At 40.7% G+C, this 27647-nt stretch overlaps 1 protein-coding gene across 12 annotated transcripts in view; it reads right to left on the bottom strand.

Annotated features, from left to right (window-relative positions):
* The window catches only part of sh3bgr (SH3 domain binding glutamate-rich protein), a 62614-nt gene that overhangs the window by 12354 nt on the left and 22613 nt on the right, over positions 1 to 27647 (bottom strand). For 4 of the 12 annotated variants that reach the window (XM_043701211.2, XM_043701212.2, XM_043701215.2 and 1 more), the window contains exons 2-6: positions 18314 to 18499; positions 12248 to 12328; positions 8050 to 8109; positions 3903 to 3998; positions 2148 to 2219 (exon numbers count right to left, since the gene is read on the bottom strand). In XM_043701211.2, the coding sequence (XP_043557146.2) occupies positions 2148 to 2219; positions 3903 to 3998; positions 8050 to 8109; positions 12248 to 12328; positions 18314 to 18499 (495 nt within the window). The remainder of the gene's footprint in view (positions 1 to 2147; positions 2220 to 3902; positions 3999 to 8049; positions 8110 to 12247; positions 12329 to 18313; positions 18500 to 27647) is intronic. The other 8 variants (XM_087992524.1, XM_087992525.1, XM_043701218.2 and 5 more) reach the window with 3 other exon arrangements.

The raw sequence follows: 27647 nt of genomic DNA, 5'->3' as shown, positions 1-27647 counted from the left end.
CACCCTCCCATCCTGACACCTTCCCCTGCCACCGCAGGAATTGCAAAACCTGCGCCCACATCTCCTCCCTCACCTCCATTCAAGGCCTTAAAGGAGCCTTCCACATCTATCAAAGTTTTACCTGCACATCCATCAATATCATTTATTGTATCCGTTGCTCCCGATGTGGTCTCCTCTACATTGGGGAGACTGTACGCCTCCTAGCACAGCGCTTTAGGGAATATCTCCGGGACACCCGCACCAATCAACCACACCGCCCCGTGGCCCAACATTTCAACTCCCCCTCCCACTCTACCGATGACATGGAGGTCCTGAGCCTCCTTCACCGCCGCTCCCTCACCACCAGACACCTGGAGGAAGAACGCCTCATCTTCCGCCTCGGAACACTTCAACCCCAGGGCATCAATGTGGACTTCAGCAGTTCCCTCATTTCCCCTTCCCCCACCTCACTAGTTCCAAATTTCCAGCCCAGCACTGTCCCCATGACTTGTCCTATCTGCCTATCTTCTTTTCCACCTATCCACTCCACCCTCTCCTCCCTGACCTATCACCTTCATCCCCTCCCCCACTCATCTATTGTACTCTATGCTACTTTCTCCCCACCCCCACCCTCCTCTAGCTTATCTCTCCACCCTTCAGGCTCTCTGCCTGTATTCCTGATGAAGGGCTATTGCTTGAAACGTCGATTTAACTGCTCCTTGGATGCTGCCTGAACTGCTGTGCTCTTCCAGCACCACTAATCCAGAATCTGGTTTCCAGCATCTGCAGTCATTGTTTTTACCTATTCAACTAAAGCCTAATATTCATAAATTTTTTCAAACTTGTCTAGTGTGAACTGCTTGTACTGCACTAAGTACCACTTTTCTCCCCCACATTTGTCTTCAGGACTAGTCTCCTTAGTAGAAACTGAAATGGACAAAAGCATGAAACTAAAAGGGAAAACATGCATATTTAATTACAAATTCAATGAAAAGACATTTCAAAACATCCTAGGTGTTTAGAAGAATAGTATTTGTTAAGTAGAAAGATGGAAATGAGATGAACACTCAAAAGATTAACATGTTAGATAATGGATAAGGCACTGTATGTCCAAATAAAATTCAATCCACAACACCTGAAAAAGGTAAAGAGTTAATAGAAGTGCTCTGTGAATAAATGCAAGATGTCAGACGGAGCAAGCCTTAGCTACAATGAAAACCTACACACAGTCCACCACTATAGCACTGTGATTGGAAATACTCAAGCCATAATCTTGCATTAAACATGAATTTGGTTATGGATGAGCACTCAGGTATTTTTACTGGATAGAGATATTCCTTCATATTTTCACATGGACATGCTATGTTACAACCAGGTTGTTTCTGGAGGATTACAAGCAGCAAAACAGGGAGGAATAATTCACTATAATGAATGGTGTTTCACTATGTTAAATCTGGGTCTGAAAGAGGAAAGCCACAAAAATAACTAATTGTTAACACTTCATTTATCTATGAAACAAGGAAGCAAAATCGGTTACATTATAACAATCATCACTGTACAATAAAACTGGGAATATTCACAAATTATCCAGGCATTTGGGGTAATTAGGATCATTGATATTAACTGCAAACTGAAGTTATCAAAAACATCAAACTGATAATGTCAATGTAATGACCTAAGAATTTTTTCACTACCCAAAACAGGGTATTATGGGAAGCCTTTTCAGTATGCAAGGAATCTACTTGGGGAGCTTGGCAAGATCAATAGTTACCAATAAATCAGGTTTGAAATTCTCGATGCAATGCAACATCAAAATAATTATCCACAGGTACAATGTACCTTAACTACTATTTTCAGGTGACCAAGTTCATAATTAGACAAAGGACAATATTATAAAACAATCTCCAATGTCCCCTCTTGTATATTCTACCTCAACTTTAAAATTAAAGAGCAACATTCATGCTTCTTTCCCAATCCTTTGTGAAAATGCCCAAATTGATCAAGCTATCTAGATTTAAAATGATTGCTGAATTGAACATTAGATGGTTATTAAATGACATTTGCATTATTAGTTTGCTTTGTGAATTGAATTGATTTAAGGTAGGAATTAGCATTGAGAATGAAATGGGAAAAAATGGACCATTTACAAGTTTGAAAGATTATCTTACTGTCTCTTCTGATTCAATTGTTTGATGAACAGATTCCTCATGTTTGTCAGCTTCATTCTCACCAATGTTTTCCTGCACATGCCAATATCAATATTCAAAAGGAAAGCAATGTACACAATATAAAATCTACCAGATTCTAAAAGTTCAAATGGAACACAAACACTATAGAAACTGCAATTTTTAAAACAAAACAAAGTGGTTTAAGCAAGCAATCTCTGTGGAAAGAACAAACATGCTGATATTTGAAAAGTTAGGAATTCTCAATTTAAAAAACAGAGACAAAACAAAAAAAGGATAAAAAATACTCAGAATATAAGTGCACATAAAGTAGTTAAGTGAGAAATAGTGATGACTAAATGGCAGATATTAGCATTATGTCTTTCCTTGATATAACGTACAAGAAAATCTCAACCTATTACTCTATCTTCTCAGTTTGTTACTTCTTTCCCTCAAAAAGACAATCAATATCGTATCAATTGCTAATTTTAAAGCGGAGATTGATTGAAATTTGTTAAACAAAACAGTAGAAATCATGCAAGTAGAGTTAGTTTGCAAATCAGCCCAGAGCTTACCAAATACCCAAACAGGCTACAGGAGCTAAGTAGTCTACATTTGCTCTGTGTATGATATGGGTAGTGTGAGATGTGAGCACAAGTGGGCGGCACGGTGGCACAGTGGTTAGCACTGCTGCCTCACAGCGCTAGAGACCCGGGTTCAATTCCTGACAGGCGACTGACTGTGTGGAGTTTGCACATTTCCTCCAGGTGCTCTGGTTTCCTCCCACAATCCAAAAATGTGCAGGTTAGGTGAATTGACCATGCTAAATTATCCGTAGTATTAGGTGAAGGGGTAAATGTAGGGGTCTGGGTAGTATATGCTTCGGCGGGTCGGTGTGGACTTGTTGGGCTGAAGGGCCTGTTTCCACACTGTAAGTAATCTAATCTAATCTAAAGAAGTCAACATATATGTTCCTTTTTGCTGATGCACTTCAGGGCTCCACCATTTTAATTTTTTATTTCCAGAAAGCAAGTTGACAAAATCTTAAATGCAAAAAGAATTAATAGTTAAGAATGGTTATTAGTCAATTTTATCAAATGATTACACAGGAATTTAAATTTAACAGAATGAGGCATGTAACTCTTTTATCTAAGCCCCCAAGCTAAGATTAGTGACTTGATGCTATAAGATTTGTATAATGGTGTGTGTGTGTGTGTGTGTGTGTGTGTGTGTGTGTGTGTGTGTGTGTGTGTGTGTGTGTGTGTGTGTGTATATAATATATATATTTGTTTTTAATGTCAATTGAAAGTGAAATGTAAGTGATAGAAATGGTATAATATAACAGCAAAAATCAAGGCTTCAGTAAATGTTATGGTCCACATTTAGCATGTTATATCAAAAGTCTGCAAAACAAAGTCCAACTAAAAAGGCAGTTATGAAGCATCTAAGTATTTAAATAAAATTTGATAATCCTTCAATCCTTTGCTACATCTCCCAAGGAGTTTCATCTCTGTTACTATCAATTAAATGTTAAGATGTATTATTATTTTGACAAAACATATGCTTTAAACCTCTTCACATCAAAATGACAAATTTGAATTTTTAGGTTAAATTCACATTGAACCATTACTGTGCTTGCACAAAGTGACCACTGCATCTCCACACACTATTACAGAAAAGAGGTGGAAAAAAATTAAAGAAAGCACACAAAACATACACCACACATGATAAAAGCAACATAAGCAAATGCATAATTACATTTATATCTGGTGATTGCTCAAAATGATTATGCAACATTTCAGTATTTTCTTCAGGCTGATCTTCTGCAGCTGTAAGCAAATGCTGCTCATTGCCCTACCAAAGTGAAAAATCAAGTTGAAGGAAAGGATCATGCAAAGATGTTGCGTACAAGGCAAGTTTTAGATACAGAAAGAACATTGTTGACAGGCAACATTCTTTTCAGTTAACCAAACTTAAAGGTTAGAGACATAAAATTGAACCCAGCATTCTAGTTGTTAATCAATACATGCGATTGGAGTTACTAAAACTGTGTTCAAAATGTTGGTGGTAATTATGTTAAAAATTATGATTATCACAACTTATTTCACATTTCTTTTGTGGCATGATGATTTGGTTAAAGCTACTTTTCTTCCCAACTTGAAATGCATATACGTCCTTATTTCTCTAGCATTTTGTTATCCAAAATTAGATTTGGAGATTGCATTGAAATTACAATATGGAAGGAGCCCAATGGCCCAATTTGCTGGTGTTCATACTTATCTTCAGAGTAATAGCCTTAATTCTTCTGGTGTGGCTTCACAGCCATATCCATAAGTTTGGGTTCAAGACAGACTGGTAGATGGCAAAGTCAAGAACTGTTACCAGTCTTGGACTTCATTAAAACATTAAGACTCAACACTACAATACATGGTATTCACAGATACTCAGCTCTAATCTTACTGTTTACGTTATAGAAAGACAATTCCATGAAGCTACCACCTCATGCTAATTGGTCCATTCTTGATGCTACTTGAAACGGATTTCTGACATCCACATGGCAAGACTTCAGGCTCCTATCTAGTCCTCCGTGTTTTTCGGTGTCTCTCACTTCTTCAGCTGTAATACAGTGTCCAGTGACCAGATCTTTACTATTGCAAAATTGTTCCAGGGGCCTAAAGCCCTGGCGCAACACTAATTCTTTATGGTACTATTTCCAAATACCCCCATTATCCATCTCCGCATCTATCCACTGAACCTGTTCCTTTGCCCACCTATCTGTCCACAGCTTCAAACTAGTATGTTAAAAAAAAAGTTTTAATGCTCTTTCCCATATCTTCTACACTTAATCTCTTATCTCACATGCACATTCCCATTAATTCACGAGTTGAAGCAGCAGATTTCTATCTATTCTATTCCTGCATCAACTTACCTGTTGATAGAAATATGGGATCTTAGAGCTCAGAAGCACTTAGTATATTGTGTATCTGTCATTCTTTTGACAGGACCATCCAATTACTCACTCACTCATTCTTCCCCCATAGATTTGCATGATTTCCTATTTAAGTTTACACCCAATGCTCTTCTGAATGTTATGACTAAACTTGCTTCCAATATGTTTTTATGCATATTCCAGATTATAAATTGCTATGAAAATAAAATTCCCATTTCTCCAATGTTTATAATTTGCCAACTATCTTACCCTCTCGATAGCAACCCACTGACAATGGAAACAATTTCTCGTTCATGAGTTTGAACAGCTCCATTAGATTATCCATTCAGCTTCTATGTTCCAAGTACAACCTCAGCTTCTCCATTCTCTCCATGTAACTGGAGTCCCATATCCTGGCATAACTTCACTGCAGTCTCTGCAAGTTCTTGACAGGTTTCTGAAAATTATTGGACATGCTTGCTTAGACCCAGTGATTTATAATGAGGGCGGACATAATTTCCTTTCTTTTGTACCCTCTCTCTTTTTATAATACAGAAAATCAGTGACCAGCTCTTAACTCAAATATCTCATACATTTTTAATGTAGCTACATCAACTTGCTCAGTCACCCTCAAAGATTGGTGCATTGGTCTCAATGTTCCTATAAACCCTTAAACTTATGCACTTAATTAATATCCTCTCCAGATACCTCCAACAATCCCTTCCATTCCTCAGCATTAAATTTCATTGCCATCTCTGTCCATCTCCAGTCTATGTCCTCCTGAGTTGGTTACTGTGTTCTTCACTTTTTATCATATTTGGAATGGGAATTAAAGAAACTTTCTTGTGGTGAAAATCATCTTAGAATATTTGTTAGCTTTCACACAACCCAATTGCATTTGTTAGCTTTCACACAACCCAATTGCATTAGTATTTTATTCAGCAGACCTGATCAGTTCCAATGTAAAATGAGTCACTAATTTACTTCAGATACTTTTGCTACCTAATTTCACTATTACAGAACAGTTACAGCACAGGAGGAGGCCATTTGGTCCATCATGTTTGTGCTAGAATTCTGCAAGAGCAACTCATTTAGTGTAATCCTCACAATTGCCCCGAAAATTGTTTAGCCCTTGGAAAATTATCCAATTATCTTTTGAAAGCCTCAACTGAATCCACGTCCAATATTCTCTCAGGCAAAGCATTCCAGATCCTGACTACTTGCTGCAATTTGTTTTCTCTCATCTAGACATTGGCAAAATATACAATCACCTTAATTCTGTTCCCTTTGGTTCTTAATCCTTAGGCTTAAGAGCACAGTTTATCTCCATCTACTCTGTCTCAACCCCACAATTTTGAGCAGCTCTATAAAATATCCACTTAAATCTTCTCTTCTCTGGTAAGAACTGCCAAACTGCTCCAAGCTATCCATGTGACAGGTTCTATATTCCTGTAATATCTTATCTTTCTTTCTTCCCACATTATCTCCAATGCCTTCATATTCTGCCTAAAGCTTGATGCCCAGAACATGACAAAATATTCCAGTTAAGGCTTAAGTAATGCTATCATAACTTCATTACCTTTGAACTCCATGTCCCTACTTATAAAGCATATAACCTCCTGGCCTTTATCAACCATTTTGCTGACCTATCCTGCCATCTTTAATTATTGATTTGCACAGATACCACTGCTCCTGCAACCCTATTAGAACGGTACTATTATCATCTTTCCACTTTCCTCCTAACAAAATGAATAAAACCTTTCTGCATATGTCATCTTCCATACATCCACCCATTTCAGCAGTCATGTCTTAGAATCATAGAGAAGTACAGCTTGGAATCAGATATTCTAAATTAATTTAGTCCCATTTGCCAGCATTTGGACCATACCCCTCTAAACCTTCCTGTTTGTACACCCATCCAGGTGCCTTTTAAAATGTTGTAATTGTACCAGCCTCGACCACTTCCTGTGGCAGCTCATTCTACGCAAGCACCAACCTCTGTGAAAAAGTTGCTCCTTACATCCCTTTTAAACCTTTCCCTCTTGTTTGGGACTCCGCCACCCCATGGAAAAGTCCTTGGCTACTCACCCTATGTCGGCATTACTTTATATAAGGTCACTTCTACAAACTTCTAGAAGGTCACCCCTCAGCTTCTGATGTTCTAGGGAAAATAGTCCCAGCATATTCCACCTCTCCATATAGCTCAAACCATCCAACCCTGGCAATGTCTTGTAAATCTTTTCTGAACCCTTTCTAGTTTCACAACATCCTTCCTATAGCAGGGAGGCCTGAATTGAATGCAGTATTCCAAAAGCGGCCCAATATTATCTCTAAAATTTATCACTATCCTCCTCAAAAGATTATTTCCACATTTGTTCTCTGTTGCTGATAAAAACTCAGTTTAAACACAATTTGCCCTTAAGATTAATTTTGCCGTTCCTTGTCAGTGACTTAATTTTGTCCTGGATTAGCAAAGAAGTGTTTCCATCACTGTGGTTAAACTGGTTGCTATGTATACTCTGATCTTATCTTTTCATAGTTCTTTGCACAATTGCATTCCCAATTCTTTAACCTCTTGCACCATTACTGAACCTAAACTGAGTAAATGACAAAGTAACATATCACCTCTGTGCTGCTGATATCAACATGGCTATAAACAGGATCATTGTGTGAAAACCAAAACTTGTAAAAACTGGGAAACTCTCAATGCACACTGTTGCAGTTGGATGAGCTCAGATTCAAACAACTAAGTTAATGCAGTTACAATTGTGAAACACACCCTAAATTTAGATTTTGTCCAATCGACATGTACCAACAAAGTAGTGATTATGCAGCTCCTCAGCAATGATCTAACCAATGGTCTACAGTGCATGCTTCAAAAGCACCAAGCAAAAACATTAATAGTTGAACAGGTTAGTTCAGATGATGAGGTAGAGCAGGACAAAAAAGAGAAAAAAAAACTTCAAGTTTAATTACATCTGCTTTATCATTTTCTGGAACTTCACCATTCTGGATGATTGCAGCTTGATGTGCTTCCTGTAGCAGAGCAAAACCAAAAACAGGAAACACAGAATTGTATATAAACTGCATTAATTATAAACATGAGGAAATATGATTACAACAAATTCACCATTTCAGATTCAATACAATAAAAATGACAAAACTGATGTTCAGTATGTTTGAGTATTGGTCATTGTCTATTAAAAAAGTAAATCTTCATGTAGTTCAGAAACCAGATTTTAAATTTTTACTGAAAGTTTTAAATTGGTGTGCCTAAACCTATCACAACACTTCCAATACACTGTACAGAATCTGAAATATTGTAACATGCAAGACAAATAGGAAAGCAAAAATAATCTACATTATGGAAGTCATTTATCCAGCTAACACATTCCAAAACTAAAGCATTTTTACATCTACAAATTAACAGGAATATATAGAGCTCATAATACAGAAAAATGAAGGGACTGTTTCCAATCTCAAACATGGGGGCACAGATATGGGGCTGATTAAGACTGAAATGAGAAATGACTGAGCACCTGATCAGCAACAACCTGCTGACTAATGCTCAGTTTGGGTCCTGCCATGGCCACTCAGGTCCTGATCTATTCACAGCTTTAACCCAAATATGAACAAAAGAGGTGAATTCCAGACAAGAGATGAGAGTGAAATTCCTGACACCAAGGCAAAGTTGACTGAACGGGGCAACAAGTAACCTTAGCAAGACTGGAAGCAATGGGTATCAAGAGGCAAACTCTCTGCGAGTTGGAGTCTTATCTGGCACATAGGAAAATGGCTCTGGTTGTTGCAAGTTAGTCACCTCAGCTCCAGGGCATCTCTGCAGGAGCTCCTCAGGGTAGTGTCTCAGGCCAAAACACCTTCAGTTATTTCAGTGACCTTCCCTTCAACATAAGATCAGAAGTGGGGATACTCAGCACCATTCACAACTCCTCAGATATGGTCAGTTCATGTTCAAATGCAACAAGATCTGGACAATATCCAGTCTTGGGCATACAAGTACCAAGTAACATTCATGTCACACAAATGCCAGACAATGACCAATAAGAGATTATCCAACCACTACCCCTAGACATTCAATGGTGTCACCATCACTAAATTCCCCACTATCAACATCCCTGGAGTTACCATTGATCAGAAACTCAAATGAACACACCACATAAACAGTGGCTAATCAGCAGGTCAGAGGCTAGTAACACTGCAGCAAATAACTCACCTCCTGACTCCCAAATGCCTGTCCAGTATCCACAAGCCGCAAGTCAGGTGAGAGATGGAATATTCTGCACTTGCCTGGAGGGGTACAGCTCCAACAACATTCAAAAAGCTAGACGCCATCCAGGACAAAGCAGCTTGCATGACTGGCACCACATCCACAAATATCCATTCCCTCCACCCCAAACACTCAGTGGCAACTGAATGTACCATCTGTAAAACGCACTGCAGAAATTTACCAAAGATTCTTAGAAGGCATTATCCAAACCCAGGACAATTTCCTCCTAGAAGGACAAAGCCAACAGATACATGGAAACACCATGGCCTACAAGATCTCCAAGCCACTCACCATCCTCATTTTGATACATTAATTTATTTCTTTACAGTTGCTGGGTCAAAATCCTGGAATTCCCTCCGCAAGGACACTGTGGGTCAATTTATAGCATGTGCAACAGTTCAAAAAGGCAGCTCACCAGTCTTCTCAAAGGCACCTCAGGACAGACAAAAAATGCTAGTTGGCCAGCCAGCAATGCCACCTCCGCAACAATAAATAAAAATACATTGCATCCTAGCCCTCAAATCTCATAACACTAAGGAGAGTGATAAAAAAGACTTTGGTCTTTAATTTTAAAATTAAATAAATGGTGATACAACTTGCTGTACTAGATCTCTTGCTCCAGGAGTATAGAATAGAATCCCGACAGTGTGGAAACAGGCCCTTTAGCACAACAAGTCTACACCGACCCATTCCCCTACCTTATTATCCTATATCACCCCTGACTAATGCACCGAACCTACATATCCCTGAGCACAATGGGCAATTTAGCATGGCCAATTCACCTAACTTGCATGTCTTTGGATTGTGGGGGGAAACCAGAGCACCCGGAGGAAACCCACACAAACACAGGGAAAATGTGCAAACTCCACACACCTTCAGTCGCTCGAGGCTGGAATCAAACCCAGGTTCCTGGCGCTATGAGGCAGCAGTGCGAACCATTGAGCCATCGTGCTGCTCGATGATATGGTCAAGAGCCAGTTTCATTCCTGAAATCTAGTTATTTTTGGCTTGCGTCTACCCTCGCAAAGATTAACTATTTTGCATCCTGACCCTGGAAGGCTTTACCATAGTCAGAGAGTCATACAGCTTTGGTCAAACTTATTAATGCCGACCAGGTTTCCTTAACTAAACTAACCCAATTTCTCTGTTTGGCCCGTATCCCTCTAAACTTTCCTATTCATGTACCCATCCAAATGTCTTTTAAATTTGCGATTTTTGAGAAGATTTGTAGCTCAGGTTTTAAGTTTGCTCATTGAGCTGGAAGGCTTTTTTCCGATGCTTCGTCACATGTTAGGTAACATCATCAGTAAGCTTCCAGTGAAGTGCTGACGTTATGTCCCGCTTTCTATCGATGTTCTTTGGTCTTTTAAGTGGGTGATATAATTTCCAGCTCTTTTTCTCAAATGGTGTCCAAATCGATGCGTTTATTGATGGAGTTTCGGTTTGAATTCCAAGCCTCTAGAAATTCCCATGCGTGTTTCTGTTTAGCCTGTCCTAGGATGAATGTGTTGTCCCAGTTGAAGTGGTGTCCTTCTTCATCTATATTTAAGGATACTAGTGATAGTGGGTCATGTCTCTTGGTGGCTAGTTGGTGTTAGTGTATCTTGGTGGCTAGTTTTCTGCCTGTTTGTCTGACGTAGTGTTTTACAGTATTTGCATGATATTTTGTAAATGGCATTGGTTTTGGTGGTTGTTGGTATAGGTTCCTTTAGGTTTATCAGCCACTGTTTAATTGCATTGGTAGGTTTGTGGGCTACCATGATGCCAAGGGGTCGGAGTAGTCTGGTGGCCATTTCAGAGATGTCTTATGTATGGTAAGGTGGCTAGAGTTTCTGGGCACATTATGTCTGCTTGTTTGGGTTTGTTATTTAGGAAATCGGCAGACTGTGTTTACAACTTCTATCAAAAAGAGCAAGGTCAGCGGATACATGGGAATACTACTACCTGAAAGATCCCCTCCAAACCACTCACCATCCTGACCTGGATATAGATCGTCATTGGATCAAATCTTGAAATTCTCTCCCTAAGAGCATTGTGGGTCAACCTGCAGCGGTTCAAGAAAGCAGCTCACCTCCACATTCTCAAGGTCATTTAGGGACATGCATGAATGCTGGCCAACAAGCGATGCCCACATCCTGTAAGTGAATAAATAAATCGCGGACACATTCCCCTCAAGTCACACACAATCCTGACTTAGAGCTACATTGCTGTTTCTTCACCATCGCTCGGACAAAATCCATAAATTCCCTCCCCAACACCACATGGACTACGGCAGATCAGGAAAAAAGCTCACTACCACTATTACCTCAGGAGCATTCAGGATGAATGTATAAATGCTGGCTTAGGCAGCGAAGGCCACATTGCACAAATTCTTAATTGCTCAACTCCTTTCCGACGACAGACAAACTAAGTGATTAAAATAGTACACAAGTGGGAAAAAGACAACACCAGTCAAGGCAAATAAAGATTATCAACAAATATAACCTTGCTGGCATTTTCCACATCTGGAGAGTGAACAAAATGAAAGGAAAGCCAGCCCTGTTCCTGAAGAGAGACACCTCTGATTAGCACGACGTGCTTACTTTTTACATCTAGCAGAGTTTGACAGATGAAGTATTTGGCAGAGTACAGTATTCAGATTCATAATAGCCCAGGAGGGGCTTGCAAAGGGATTGCTTCACAAGTCAGTTTATTTCTATTGAGAAGTCTCAAGGTTCAAGGACTGGTCCTAATCCCTATTCTCCTTAATCCCCTTAGTACTGTTTGAATTGTAAAAGAAAATGTTTTTAACAGTAAGTTGTACATTCATTTCTACATAGCTTTATGACATTAAGTAGGTTTTTTTGGAAAGTTGAGTGCAGTTCAGTGTACATTATCAAGGTTTACCTTTGAACCAGGAGGAGGATCCAGACCAAGAAATGCATAAACTCCATTGTCTTCCTTGGCATTGAAGAAAGCTTCAAAGTCCTACAATATCAAAATGATCAATGGCTTAGAAGTTTGTGATGTGTTTGCAATGCATCAAATGTTTCTTTAAAATAACATTGGAAATATCAACACAAAAACATGAGAGTAAGACCTGAGGTGTAAGTGGTAGAATGAGTTATACATAGGGATTCCCTTGTCAGCCTTCTGCAAGGACCATTCCCTCCGGGACACCCTGGTCCATTCCTCCTTCATTCCTAACATGGCCCACAGCCCCATGGCACTCTCCAAGGCAATCACTAGACAATAATACCTGTCTGTTTTTCTTTTTTTTATAAAAATAGAATCCTTACAGTGTGGAAGCAGACCATTCAGCCCATCAAGTCCTCCCAGACACCCTCCCCAACCTATAACCCTGTACTTCCCAAGGCTAACCCACCTATCCTACACATCTCTGGATACTATGGGCAATTTAGCATGGCCAATCCATTTAACCTGGTCCCCCAAACTGACCTTTAATTACTCCTTTGACTGTATAACTGTCTCTCACTCTCTGGGCTTCATCTCCAACTATTGTTTACTCCTCATCCACCCAATCTTTTTATCAAAACCATCCTTTTCCTAGCCACCAGCAGTTCTGAAGGAGGAAGGGTCATTGGACCCAAAATGTTAACTTTGATTTGCATCCAAAGCTACTGCCTGACCTGCTGAGATTTTCCAGAAATTTTTAGTTTTAATAAAGGGACATGGGTTTAAATTCCAACATAGCAGATGAATTTGAATTCATTTCAAAAGCAAGCTTGCCTAACAGTGCCCATGTAGCCACTGCTGATTGTCATAAAACACAAATGTCTTTTAGAGGAAGAAATCTTCCATTATCACCTGGTCTGGCCGACACGCGACTCCAGACCCACAGCAATGACTCTTAAAGGATGGGCAATAAGTGCTGGCCTAGTCAGCAATCCCAAATTTCATGAATGACTTTAAAATTTGGAAAACCAGAAAATCATATGGTTTTATTTGTTGAATCTTAATCTTTTGTTTAATTTTTTTTCGACAAAATGTTGACCAATTTCATGGAACCAGATGAAAATCCCCAATACAGCATTTGGTATAAAATCACATATGTTTGAAGGGCTGGCCTAGACGTAGATGTTTCAGAGGTGATCCATGGAGTAAGTTTTCACGTTAGGCTTGCCATAGGAGATAGCTAATACATGAAATGACTGTTCCTTTACCCAACTTAGTAACCAGCAAAGCCTCTCGTAATGTCAAGAGGACAGTGGACTGCAGTTTCCATTCTCAGGTGTTTCTTTTCAGGAAATTTTCACCTCGTATTAGCTATCAGACTTCAACACTAAATGTATAAAATGGATATAGTTGTGTAGCAAAATATAGCAGTAATACAGCATTACAATTCTGCTTCTTACCAATAAGAGGTATGCAATAATGATGACATCATAACACAAATTGAGAAGGCATGGTGACTTCAGCCAGTTCAGGACGTAAACCGGAACTCTCAGTGTCATTGCATTGCATTGCAAACCATCCAGCCTGAGTCCACTGAGATTTTATAATTATAAAAGAGAATAGACCACAATACTCTTATTTGCAGTTAAGGCATTAAAAATTAACAGACAGACATCAGTTGACAGCTGTGTTCTCAGTTAGTTATAAAGGTAGCTGAAGAAAAGGAGAAGCCACAAGCAGGAGTTCAGGAACAATGTGCTTGATGGCATCAATTTGCCCCTCTCAAGCAGTGAGACATTGTGTACTTAGTTTGTACAATGAGGTCCAATAAAGATGCAAGTGAAGATAGTTTAATAACTTAGTCCCAGGGGTAACTGTAAATAAAAAGGCATCACATTTAAGGAATGAGGGCAGAAAAGCATAAAACAGCAGAGAGCTGCGCGAGCTGGGCGGAAGTGAGGTTGGAGCGCAGAGCTAGTCGGGAAGGTAAGTGATTGATATTTGAGTGGGTGTGTTCTGGACCCCAGGCCCTACAAAGTAGGGCCTCCCTCCCATCCTCCTCATCTAACCTAACTTTAAATCCACAGATAAGCAACTCAGTGTTCTTGTTTTGGAGACTAAGTGTAGAGTAATGGCAGCGCAGGCAGTGGAATGTTCCTCCTGCAGGATGTTTGAGGTAGGGGTGACCACCGATGCTCCTGCCGACTTCATCTGCAGGAAATGCAGTCAGCTCCTGCTCCTCACAGAACGCGTTAGGGAACTGGAACTGGAGTTGGATGAACTGAGGATTATTCAAGAGGCTGAGAGGATGATAGATAGAACCTACAGGGACATAGTTACGCCAGAGAACAGAGGCAGCTGGGTAACAGTTAAAGGTGAGAAGGGGAGGAAGCAGGTAGTGCAGGGATCCCCTGTGGTCGTTCCTCTCAACAATAAGTATACCGCTTTGGATACTATTGGGTGGGTGGGGGGGCCTAGCAGGGGTAAGCTGCAGTGACCGTGTCTCTGGCACGAGGTCCGGCTCTGAGGCTCGAAGGGAAAGGGGGAGAGGAGGAGAGCGCTAGTTATAGGAGACTATAGTTAGAGGGATGGACAGGCGGTTCTGTGGACACGGGCGAGACTCTCGGATGGTTTGTTGCCTCCCGGGTGCCAGGGTCCGAGACGTCTCGGACCGTGTCTTCAGAATCCTGAAGGGGGAGGGTGTGCAGCCACAAGTCGTGGTGCACGTTGGCACCAATGACATAGGTAGGAAGATGGGTGGGGAGGTCATTCAGGAGCTCAGGGAGTTAGGCTGGAAGTTAAAAGCTAGGACAGACAGAGTCGTCATCTCTGGGTTGTTGCCAGTGCCACGTGACAGTGAGGCAAGGAATAGGGAGAGAGTGCAATTGAACACGTGGCTGCAAGGATGGTGTAGGAGGGAGGGCTTCAGGTATTTGGACAATTGGACTGCATTCTGGGGAAGGTGGGACCTGTACAAGCAGGATGGGTTGCACCTGAACCAGAAGGGCACCAATATCCTGGGAGGTAGGTTTGCTAGCACTCTTCGGGGGGGGTTTAAACTAATTTGGCAGGGGGATGGGATCCAGACTTGTAGTCCAGCAAATAGGTTAGCTGTTTGTCAGGGTGTCCAAGAATGTAGGGAGGCTGTTGAGAAGGTAGCACTGACAGAGAATACTTGTGGACACAGAGATGGGTTCAAGTGTGTATACTTCAACGCAAGGAGTATCAGAAATAAGGTGGGTGAACTTAAGGCGTGGATCGGTACCTGGGACTACAATGTTGTGGCCATCACGGAAACGTGGATAGAAGAGGGACAGGAATGGTTGTTGGAGGTTCCTGGTTACAGATGTTTCAGTAAGATTAGGGAGGGTGGTAAAAAAGGAGGGGGGGGTGGCGTTGCTAATTAGAAATGGTATAACAGCTGCAGAAAGGCAGTTCGAGGGGGATCTGCCTTTGGAGGTAGTATGGGCTGAAGTCAGAAATAGGAAAGGAGCAGTCACCTTGTTGGGTGTTTACTATAGGCCCCCCAGTAGCAGCAGAGGTGTGGAGAAACAGTTGGGAAACAGATTTTGGAAAGGTGCAGAAGCCACAGGGTAGTAGTCATGGGCGATTTCAACTTTCCAAATATTGATTGGAAGCTCTTTACATCAAGTAGATTGGATGGGGTGGTGTTTGTGCAGTGTGTCCAGGAAGCTTTTCTAACTCAGTATGTAGATTGTCTAACCAGAGGGGAGGCCATATTTGATTTGGTACTTGGTAATGAACCGGGACAAGTGATGGGCTTGTTAGTGGGTGAACATTTTGGCGATGGTGACCACAATTCTGTGACTTTCACCTTGGTTATGGAGAGAGATAGGTGCGTGCAACAGGGTAGGTTTTACAATTGGGGGAAGGGTAAATACGATGCTGTAAGACAGGATCTGAGGAGCATAAGTTGACATAAGTTATGTCAGGGAAGGATGTCGTGGAAATGTGGAACTTTTTCAAGGAACAGATACTATGTGTCCTTGATATGTATGTACCTGTCAGGCAGGAAAGAGATGGTCGTGTGAGGGAACCTTGGTTGACGAGGGAGGTTGAATGTCTTGTAAAGAGGAAGAAGGAGGCTTACATAAGGTTGAGGAAACAAGGTTCAGACAGAGCATTGGAGGGATACAGGATAGCCAGAAGGGAGCTGAAGAAAGGGATTAGGAGAGCTAAGCGAGGGCATGAAAAACCTTTGGCGGATAGGATCAAGGATAACCCCAAGGCATTTTATGCGTATGTGAGAAACATGAGAATGACGAGAACGAGGGTAGGTCCGATCAAGGACAGTAGTGGGAGACTGTGTGTTGAGTCGGAAGAGATAGGAGAGGTCTTGAATGAGTACTTTTCTTCAGTATTTACAAACGAGAGGGACCGTATTGTTGAAGAGGAGAGTGTGAAACGGACTGCTAAGCTAGAAGAGATACTTGTTAGGAAGGAAGATGTGTTGGACATTTTGAACAACTTGAGGATAGACAAGTCCCCCAGGCCTGACGGGATATATCCTAGGATTATGTGGGAAGCAAGAGAGGAAATTGCAGAGCCGTCTTCACGGTCAACGGGGGTGGTACTGGGGACTGGAGAGTGGCGAATGTTGTGCCCCTGTTCAAAAAAGGGAATAGGGATAACCCCGGGAATTACAGGCCAGTTAGTCTTACTTCGGTGGTAGGCAAAGTAATGGAAAGGGTACTGAGGGATAGGATTTATGAGTATCTGGAAAGACACTGCTTGATTAGGGACAGCCAGCACGGATTTGTGAAGGGTAGGTCTTGCCTTACAAGTCTTATTGAATTCTTTGAGGAGGTGACCAAGCATGTGGATGAGGGTAGAGCAGTGGATGTAGTGTACATGGATTTTAGTAAGGCATTTGATAAGGTTCCCCATGGTAGGCTTATGCGGAAAGTCAGGAGGCATGGGATAGAGGGAAATTTGGCCAGTTGGATAGAAAACTGGCTAACCGGTCGAAGTCAGAGAGCGGTGGTAGATGGTAAATATTCAGCCTGGAGCCCAGTTACAAGTGGAGTTCCGCAGGGATCAGTTCTGGGTCCTCTGCTGTTTGTAATTTTTATTAATGACTTGGAAGAGGGAGTCGAAGGGTGGGTCAGTAAATTTGCAGATGATACGAAGATTGGTGGAGTTGTGGATAGTGAGGAGGGCTGTTGTCAGCTGCAAAGGGACTTAGATATGATGCAGAGCTGGGCTGAGGAGTGGCAGATGGAGTTCAACCCTGTCAAGTGTGAGGTTGTCCATTTTGGAAGGACAAATAAGAATGCAGATTACAGGGTTAACGGTAGGGTTCTTAGTAAGGTGGACGAGCAGAGGGATCTTGGAGTCTATGTTCATAGATTTTTGAAAGTTGCCACTCAGGTGGATAGAGCTTGTAAGAAGGCCGATGGTGTATTAGCGTTTCATTAGCAGAGGGATTGAATTCAAGAGTCGTGAAGTGATGCTATACAGGACCTTGGTTAGGCCACAGTTGGAGTACTGTGTGCAGTTCTGGTCGCCTCACTTTAGGAAAGAGATGGAAGCTTTGGAGAGGGTGCAGAGAAGATTTACCAGGATGTTGCCTGGAATGGAGAATAGGTCGTACGAGGATAGGTTGAGTGTGCTAGGCCTTTTCTCGTTGGAACGGCGAAGGATGAGGGGTGACTTGATAGAGGTTTATAAGATGATCAGAGGAATAGATAGAGTAGACATTCAGAGACTTTTTCCCCGGGTACAACAGAGTGTTACAAGGGGACATAAATTTAAGGTGAAGGGTGGAAGGTATAGGAGAGATGTCAGGGGTAGGTTCTTTACCCAGAGAGTGGTGGGGGCATGGAATGCGCTGCCTGTGGGAGTGGCAGAGTCAGAATCATTGGCGACCTTTAAGCGGCAATTGGATAGGTACATGGATGGGTGCTTAAGCTAGGACAAATGTTCGGCACAACATCGTGGGCCGAAGGGCCTGTTCTGTGCTGTATTGTTCTATGTTCTAAAACATAATTTAAAACAGAAGACATAAAGAAAATATTAAATCATAAAAATACTTACCCCACAATACAGTTCATCGTTGAAAATTTGTGGAGGGAGGGGAATGCCATTTTGCGGACGTTTTTCTCCTGGAACATTTTCCCGCATCCATTTTCTGTTGTCTTCATTTGCTGCTATATCCAGTTCTTTAAAATCAATTTTGTTGGCTTCTAGGAAACCCAGCACATCCTGTTGTTTCTTCTTGATCTGTGAACAGGATCACTGTTGAGTTGTGCACATAAGCCAAGTAAGATAATAAATAAAGCAGAGGAAGAACAGATCAGACAGTCCTTTTGTAATTTCGCATTGTAAACTCAAGTATTTCTAACATAAACACATGGGTTCTATGAACAATTTATGACTGGATCAGCACTCCTTTCCCCTAGCACATTTAAGAATTTATAAATGTGCATGTGGATGGTGAATGAGACAGCATTAATTGAACATGAATTTATGACATTAAGTTGGTACCAATGCATATTTCAATATTACCTAAAACACCAGGTCAATTGAAGCAATGACAGTCAATATACATGTTGAATACAATCAAGTAATGGGTTGTCAAATACCTAACCGTACACAAAGGCCCAGTAGGAATGGTAGGTTTGGTGAAGGACAGTGGTTGCCAAAGGGACGGGATATGGGATTTCTCCTGCAGGGAAACCTATTTACATCTGACTGGAAGGAAAACCTGTTCCAAGCTAAAGAGCCTTTACAAAGCGAAGGACCATGGAAGAGAGAATATTGTCCACCTGAGGTAAACAAATGAGAAACTAAGGATCCCCAAAATGTTCAAACGGAAATTTTCTTTCTCTGAATTCCTTTTATTTACAGTATTCTACTTAAATTCCACAAATCTGGGTCAAACCTCAAACAATTTCAGGATCATATCTATGTCCAAATTATAATAATCCAAACAAGTGTTAAACTCTCCAAATAACATAAGCTCTGTTGAGATAACCTGAACAGAAAGAATTGCCAGTGGAATCAAGCTCAGATGCTAGGAATTATACATCACTTTACATTCCTGCAATGACCACATTCATTGAAGATCAAAGAAAAATTACCAAAACTTTAGCGTTGAAGCAAGTTGGGTAATAAAGAAAAGATGAAAGTTGTATTTTAATTGTATCAGAGACTAAGAAAATATATAAAATGAAGAACATAGTTAAAAATAATACAGATAAGAAATGATCATAAATGAGATTGCCAAAGTTGCTCATAGAAACACAAATGGTCACAATTATACAGAAACTTTACAGAGGGAAGAACCAGGGAAGACAGGAGTTGTTTACTGTCCATCTGAGTTACAGAAGTGAGAATTCGCAATGCAGATAGGAATACCCTGCTCAGTGACACCCGGTTTGGGTTCTGCCAGCTACTCAGCTCCTGACTTTGCTTTAAACATGGATAAAACAGCTGAATTCCAGAGGGGATTGGAGAGTGACAGCCCTTGGCATCAAGCCACATCCAACTGAGTGTGGCTCACGGACCCCTAGTAAAATTGGAATCAATAAGAAACAGGGGATGAACTCTCCACTGGGTGGAGTCATAACTGGCACATCGGAAGATGGTTGTGGTTGTTGGAGGTCAGTCATCCAGGACATCTTTGCAGAAATTCCTCAGGATAGTGTTGTCCGCCCAAACATCCAGCTGATTCATCAATGACCTTCCCTCCATCATAAGGTCAGAAATGGGGGTATTCACAATTGATTCCACAATGTTCAGAACCATTCATGACTTCAGATACTGAAGCAGTACATGTTCAAATACAACAAGATCTGGACAATATCCAGTCTTGGGCAGATGAGTGGAAAGTAACACTCCACCTCACAAATGTCAGGCAATGACAATCACCAGTAAGAGATGGATAGTGAAAGTGGTGTTTGGTATGCTTACCTTTATTGGCAAGTGCATTGAGTATAGGCGTTAGGACATAGTGTTGCAACTGTATAGGATATTGGTGAGGCCACTATTGGAATACTGCATGCAATTCTTGTCTCCCTCTTATAGGAAGGATGTTGCAAAACTTGCAAGGATTCAGAAAAGATTGACAAGGATGTTGCCAGGGTTGGCAGGATTGAGCTATAGAGAGAGGCTGAATACACTGGGGTTGTTTTCCCTGGAGGGTCAGAGGCTGAGGAGTGACCTTTTGGAGGTTTATAAAATCATGAGGGCCATGGATAGGGTAAACAGATGAGGTATTTTCCCCGTGGTGAGGCAGCACAAAACTACATGGCATAGGTTTAAGGTGAGTGGGGCAAAGATATAAAAGGGATCTAAGGGGCCACGTTTTCACATAGGGTGGTGTGGGTATGGAATGAGCTGCCAGAGGAAGTGGTGGAGGCTGGTAAAATTACAACATTTGAAAGGCATCTGGTTGGGTATATATGAAAAAGGAAGAGTTTAAGAGGAATATGGGCCATATAGTGGAAAATGAGACTATATTTAGATAGGATATCTGATCAGCATTGACGAGTTGGACCAAAGGGGTCTGTTTCCATGCAGAGTATCTCTAAGACTCCAAGACAATATAATCATCACCCTCCAACATTCAATAGTGTTATCATCACTGAATCCCTCCACTAACATTAGACTTGGGGTTAGCATTTACCAGAAATTCAACTGGACTTGCCATAAGCAGTGACTACAAGAGCAGGTTAGAGGTTAGGAGTACTGCAACTAACTCACTTCCTGACTCTCCAAAGTCTGTCAATCATCTACAAGGTACAGGTCAAGAGTGTTGTGGAATACTCCCCACTTGCCTGGATGGATGCCACTCCAAAAATACATAAACCTGACACCAACCAGGACAAAGGAGTCCACTAATTGGCAAATCTACAAAAAAAAACACTCCCTCCACCACTGGTGCTCAGTAGCAACAGTGTGTACCGTTTACAAGAACTGCAGAAATTCACCAAAGGTTCTCAGACAGTTCCTTCCTGATCTTCGACAACTTTGATCGAAGAAAGACAAAGGCAGCAGATACATGGGAACACCATGCAATTTCCCTCCAATTCACTCACCATCCTGTCTTGGAAATATATCATCATTTCATCAGTCTCATTGGGTCAAAATCCTGAAATTGCCTCTGCAATGGCACTGTGGGTTTACCTGCAGTAAATGGACTTCAAGCGGGCAGCTCACCACTACCTTCTCAAGGGTAACTAGGGGACAGGCAATAAATGCTGGCCAGCCAGTGACTCCCATGGCCCATGAATGAATAAAAATAAGTCATGGCCACAGACTGAATATCTTTCATGATAACCTCATGTGAAAACTAATTGTCCTTTTTAATGCAGCTATTAGCATCTTCTCAAAACATCTTAGTTTAGAAGGACTTTTGAATCTTGAATGGAGCCTTCATTATCTTACTGTATGTGTAAGGCCACTATTTTACTCCAACTGAATGAGCAAATTCCATTCCAAATATAATGATTTCTAATTTTAAAAGTGTTTTGGGTATTAAATTCTGATATTTATAACTTGGCCAACTTGTTTACATTGACTGAAGAAATGAATTTCCTGTTTGATAACCACCTTACTCAAATACGTATTTTTAAAGAGAAAAAATGCAACAGGCAGTTTTGGTCACTTTATCATCAACATAAAGATTAAGATATCTAAGTAAAAGTCAGTGTTGATCATATTCTCATTTGTGAATCAAGGTATGAACTAATGATGAGAAAAATGTGCAACTTTGCCGCAGTTTTTGAATGTGATATGGAGGGCTGTTATCTATTTTGCTCAAGGTGAGATGACTAAAGATCCCACACAGTTCAAAGGAGAAGCAGAGAGCTTTCATTATGTCCTATTTGATATACTTCCCTTAATCAATACCACAGAAAAGCTGATCATTCATCTCCATGTTATATGTATAATTTTACTGCGTACAAAATGGCTGCATTTACCAAGAGGAGAAAGTGAGGTCTGCAGATGCTGGAGATCAGAGCTGAAAATGTGTTGCTGGAAAAGCGCAGCAGGTCAGGCAGCATCCAGGGAACAGGAGAATCGACGTTTCGGGCCTAAGCCCTTCTTCCTGCGCTTTTCCAGCAACACATTTTCAGCTCTGCATTTACCAAGATAACAACGTTCAGGATTTAACATTAAATTATAAGCAATCCACTTACGAAAGGTTACTAACATGTGGGATAAGGCACTGCAAAATGTTCAATGTTCCAACTTATTAAGAACATTGATGGTAAGCCAACTGCAATAAATTTACACTCAGCACTCACTAGAATTTAAAAATAACTAATAAGGAATGCAATTTTAGGATCAAACTTCAAAACATGACTGTTACTGATTTGTAATATCACAGAGCTTTTATGCAATTAATGCAAAAACTAACCAATTCACATCTTCATCTCAACATTCCCAGTACATTTTAAGTTTATTACACGGTTTTTAAAAAATGTATGGAGGTTAGTTGAAAAATTGTCTTAAAGATCTAACTACTGTATGATTCACTAATTCTATATACATTATAAATTGAAGTGCTCTAAACTCAGTTCCCAAAATGGGAGGGGCAGGGCAATTTAACTTTGCACACTGGTATTTTAGATTTAATAAGGTCATGCAAAAAAAAAGCAAATTACATGCTGCTGGAATAAATCCGTCACACTTGGTCACAGTAGACTGCTCTACATTTGCCATCTTCACTACATTACTCTTCACAATTAATATATTTTCCCCACTTTTTTAACTCCAAGAAAATGAAGTTGATTTGCATATTATAGCTATTAAAAAGAATCAAATCGGCAAATGGAATCCTACATCATTTTAATTCAGTTCAGAAAGACCAACACACAAGCTGCATCTGTGATGCAAGAATACAGGGAGAGAAGCTGACTGGCAAAGATGGCATAGGTCTACAGTCATCACTGATACTCCTCCTCCCCCTCCCCCTGAACACTGACTGAAACATGAGATACCGTAAGAAGAGATATGGCATTCTTGGCCTGGACTTTTTAATGGAGTACTTATATAATCGATCATATACTATATTAACAAAGATGGAGGAGTAGCATTAATATCACTGGACTAGTAATCAGAAGCCTAACACTGGGGCGGCATGGTGGCTCAATGGTTAGCACTGCTGCCTCATAGCACCAGGGACCCAGATTCAATTCCAGCCTTGGGCGACTGTCTGTGTGGAGTTTGCACATTCTCGCTGTGTCTGCGTGGGTTTCCTCCGGGTGCTCCAGTTTCCTCCCACAGTCCAAAGATGTGCTAGTCAGGTAAATTGGGCATGCTAAATTGCCCATAGTGTTAGGTGTATTAGGTAGAGGGAAATGGGTCTGGGTGGGTTACTCTTCGAAGGGTCAGTGTACTTGTTGGGCCAAAGGGCCTGTTTCCACACTGTAGGGAATCTAATCTTATGTTTTGGGGACACAAATCCCATCACACTAGCTAGTGGAATTTGAGATGAATTGATAAATGACCAAGTAACAAATGATGATTCTGCTAAGACTTATGTAGTTCACTTCTACCCTTTAGGAAAGGAAATAGGTTTTCTGTACCTGATCTGGCCTACATGTGACTCCAGACCAATAGCAGTATGTTTGACTCTTAAGTGCCCTCTGAAATTGCCTGTTGTATCAAACTCATGATACAGTCAATGTTGGTATATCCACATCACAGGGACTGCAGCAGTTATAAAGGCAACTGATCACAAACTCAAGTGAATGATGTCCATATCCCATGAATAAATAACCCTAAAAAAAATATTGTTAGCTCCATATGCACTGCTTACATTATCAAAGTATAGTTTGCATTTATATTGTAACAAAAGTCCATGTAGTTTTGGAAGTTTTACTTCACGTGAGAACTAATCTTGTAAGATACTAAGCCTTAACAATGCATAAAGAAGCAACATTTATAAAGGGTAAGTGTTATTTCTTCACTCTAAATTGATCTGGATTGAAACGAGACTCTACTTTTCTGTCACACAATGGCAGCACATTTTTACTCTGCATAAAATCTATTCCAGTGGTATCAGCTCCTAATGTATGCAGCATGAGGTAATGATATGAACAGACTAATTGCACTTTAGCTAAAGCTCTACCCATTCTGATGCATAAAGGCACCACTTGGTGTAACTTCGGACAATCCAGAAGTTTGTGCTGACAGCATGGACTCTGGCATGGTCTCACACCAGTGAGACACTTAGCTTTTTGCTAGGAGCAGTATTTATGCCAACAAGTTAATGCAATATGTATACAGTTGCTGAGGTAAATTGCTTAGCTGTATTTGTGATCCATCCTTGCCACAACTTTAGAACAGCTCGGTGAACTAACATTAGGAGGAGGATTGGTGATAGAACTCTACCCCAACCACAAGCCACCAGTGGTTTTTACTCAGACATATTTTTATAACATAGTGCAACAATGGATTTTTCATCACTGTTGTGGCATGCTGATAGCAGTGAACAGAGGTCCTAAGGAAATTAACAGTGAAAAGAATTCATAAGAATCTCGAAGAGAAAGGAACAGAAAAATCTGCAAAAATGTGTAAGTGTGCATTACTACTTTTAGGTATGCAACCAATCAGCATCTGAGAGAGTTTAAACAGTCAGCAAGCAGAGACTTCTGCAAGCTATGACAAGGCAAAAAGACAGCCAAACCCACAGGGAAAGGCTCAAGAAAAAAAATCAACATGGGCTACAGTCACACTTGGGCAATAAGGGTTGGATCGGAGTCAAGATTTGGCTGCAGTGTAATTGGATGCTGGAGCTCCAGTATTAGGTTGAATCCCCAACCCCAACAAGGAAAGAAGTTAGAAAAATTGCCTTAATTGGTGCAAATCCTAGCTTGACATCCTGGAAAAACTAAACCGAAGTGCTTACCAGGAAAACAATCAATCATTGTTACAGGTATGAATGGGCACCATAGGTACAGCTGAAAAATTTAAAGCAGGGCCTTAACTCTATATCGAAGTTGGGAATATAGGAAATAAATTTAAACACCAAGTCCACTGCAGGAGAAAATCAAGATCAATCATTCCAGAGAAAGGTTTTACTAAAATAAAAAGGAATCTCTCCATTTCTGACTTTACAATGAATGGAAAAAAATAATGAAGCAGTTGAAGGTGGCCAGGCCTAGGACACTACTCTGAGCAACACCTGCTGAACCATCCTGTGACTAAGATCTCCAATCACCACAACCACCTTCCTTTGTACAAGCTACGACTTCAACCCGCAGATAGTTCTCCAATCCATTTCCACTGACTCCAGTTTCGGTAGAGCTCTTCATCCCACATGATGGGGGGTTGCTGAACAAAGAGTGCAATTTCACAGTTCCCTGAAAATTGAGTCACAGGTAAATAGGATAGTGAAGGCAGCATTTGGTATGCTTGCCTTTATTGGTCAGTACACTAAGTATAGGAGTTAGGGAGGTCATGTTACAGCTTGTACAGGACATTGGTTAGGCCACTATTGGAATACTGTGTGCAATTCTGGTCTCCCTCCTATAGGAAGGTTGATGTGAAATTTGAAAAGGCTCAAAAAAGATTTACAAGGATGTTGGAAGGTTTGATCGGTAGGGAAAGGCTGAATAGGCTGCGGCTGTTTTCCCTGGGGTATCGGAGGCTGAGGGGTGAGTTTGTAGAAGTTTATACAATCATGAGGGGCATGGATAGGGTAAAAGGGCAAGGTCTTTTCCCTGAGATGAGGGGAGTCCAAAATTAGGGGGCATGCATTTAAATGTGAGAGGGGGAGATTTAAAAAGGGAACTAAAGTACAACTGCATACACAGAGAGTAGTGTATGGAATGAACTGCCAAAGGGAATGATGGAGGCTGGTACGAGTACAACATTTTAAAAAGTCATCTGGAAGGGTACATGAATTAGAAGGGTTTTGAGGGATATGGGCCAAATGCTGGCAAATGGAATAAGATTATTTTGGGATATCTGGGAAGCATGGACGAGTTGGACCAAAGGGTCTGTTTCTGTGCTGTGCAACTCTGATTCAGTCAAATGATAATGTGGTAATTTGTGCATGGATTCAGAAGATACTGGAAGGGTACTTTTAAAAAGGAGCATGAAATATTAAATAAAATGAGTGTTACGTGGAGGAACATTCAAAATATGAAGGTGGATAAACCATTAATGCCAAAGGAGTTACATCTCTGGCTGTTAATAGAAGCCATATTAGAAAAAGCAGATGCTCTATAAATCATTTTGCAACCCTTACTAGATACAGGTGAAGTTCCTGAGTATTGAAGTAAGCAAAAGTTGTTCTATTATTCAAAAATAGTGGAAAGGATAGTTTTCAATGTTAGACAAATTACTGGGATCAATGTTGAGAAATAAAAAAAACTATTATTTGGAAAGGCAGTTTGGAAAATTGCCAATAAAACACCTTTACTCAAAAGTGGAGGGACGTAAAAAACAAGCAACTATAGGCCAGTCATCTGTCACTGGGAAAATGTTAAAATCGATTATAAAGGATACATTAAAGAGAGCACTTAGAAATATATAATTTAATCAAGCAGAATCAGCAAAGCTCCATGAAGGACAAATAGTGATCGAAATATTTATTAGAATACTTTGAAGTGACAACATGCAGGGTACATTAAGGGGAAGCAATATGTGTAACATATTTAAATTTCTGAAAGGCATGTGATAAAGTTACTGCATATAAGGCTACTTAATAACTTTGAGTCTAAGATGTTGGGGGCAGGATATCAGCATGATAGAGGATTGGCAAACAAATAGAAGACAGTTAAAATAAGTGGGGGGGGGGGGGGGGGCACATTTTAAGAATAGCAATCTGTAATTAGTGGAGTGCCACAAGGATCAGTGCTGGTGCCACAATCATTCACAATCTGTATTGATGACTTTATACATTCATAACCACAATCTATCAACAAGTTTTGGGATTGATAAAAACTGGATGCAAAAGCAAGTGCTAGGGATGATATTTCTCTGCAAACTGTATTGACTGGTGAATGGGAAAAGCTTGAAGATGGAATACCATGTGGAAAAATGTGAGGTTATGCACTTTGGAAGGAAAGAAGAGACTACTGAACTTTTTTAAAAAAAAGTCATTCATGGGATGTCACCAGGCAAGCCACAATTTATTGCCCATTTTTAAGTTGCCCTTGAGAAGGTAGCATAAGTTGTGTTCTTGAACTGTTGCAGACAATCTGGTGTTGGTGGACACACAATGCCATCAAAGGAGAAAGTCTCACTGTTTGGCCAAGCAGCAAAGACACGCTGATCGATTTCTATGTCAAGAAGGTGGATGCCTCAGAGGAGGACCTTGCAGGTAGTGGTGTTCCCATGTATCTGTTACCCTTGCCCTTTGAGATATTAGCAGTCATGTGTTTGGAAGGTGCTGTCTAAAAAGCCGTGG

Source organism: Chiloscyllium plagiosum, unplaced genomic scaffold (assembly GCF_037043375.1).
Source record: "Chiloscyllium plagiosum isolate Xiang-an unplaced genomic scaffold, Cpla_swu_hap1 HiC_scaffold_12, whole genome shotgun sequence".
Taxonomy (NCBI): domain Eukaryota; kingdom Metazoa; phylum Chordata; class Chondrichthyes; order Orectolobiformes; family Hemiscylliidae; genus Chiloscyllium; species Chiloscyllium plagiosum.
Note: the sequence above shows the minus strand (reverse complement) of the source record. Positions and strands in the feature narration are given on the sequence as shown.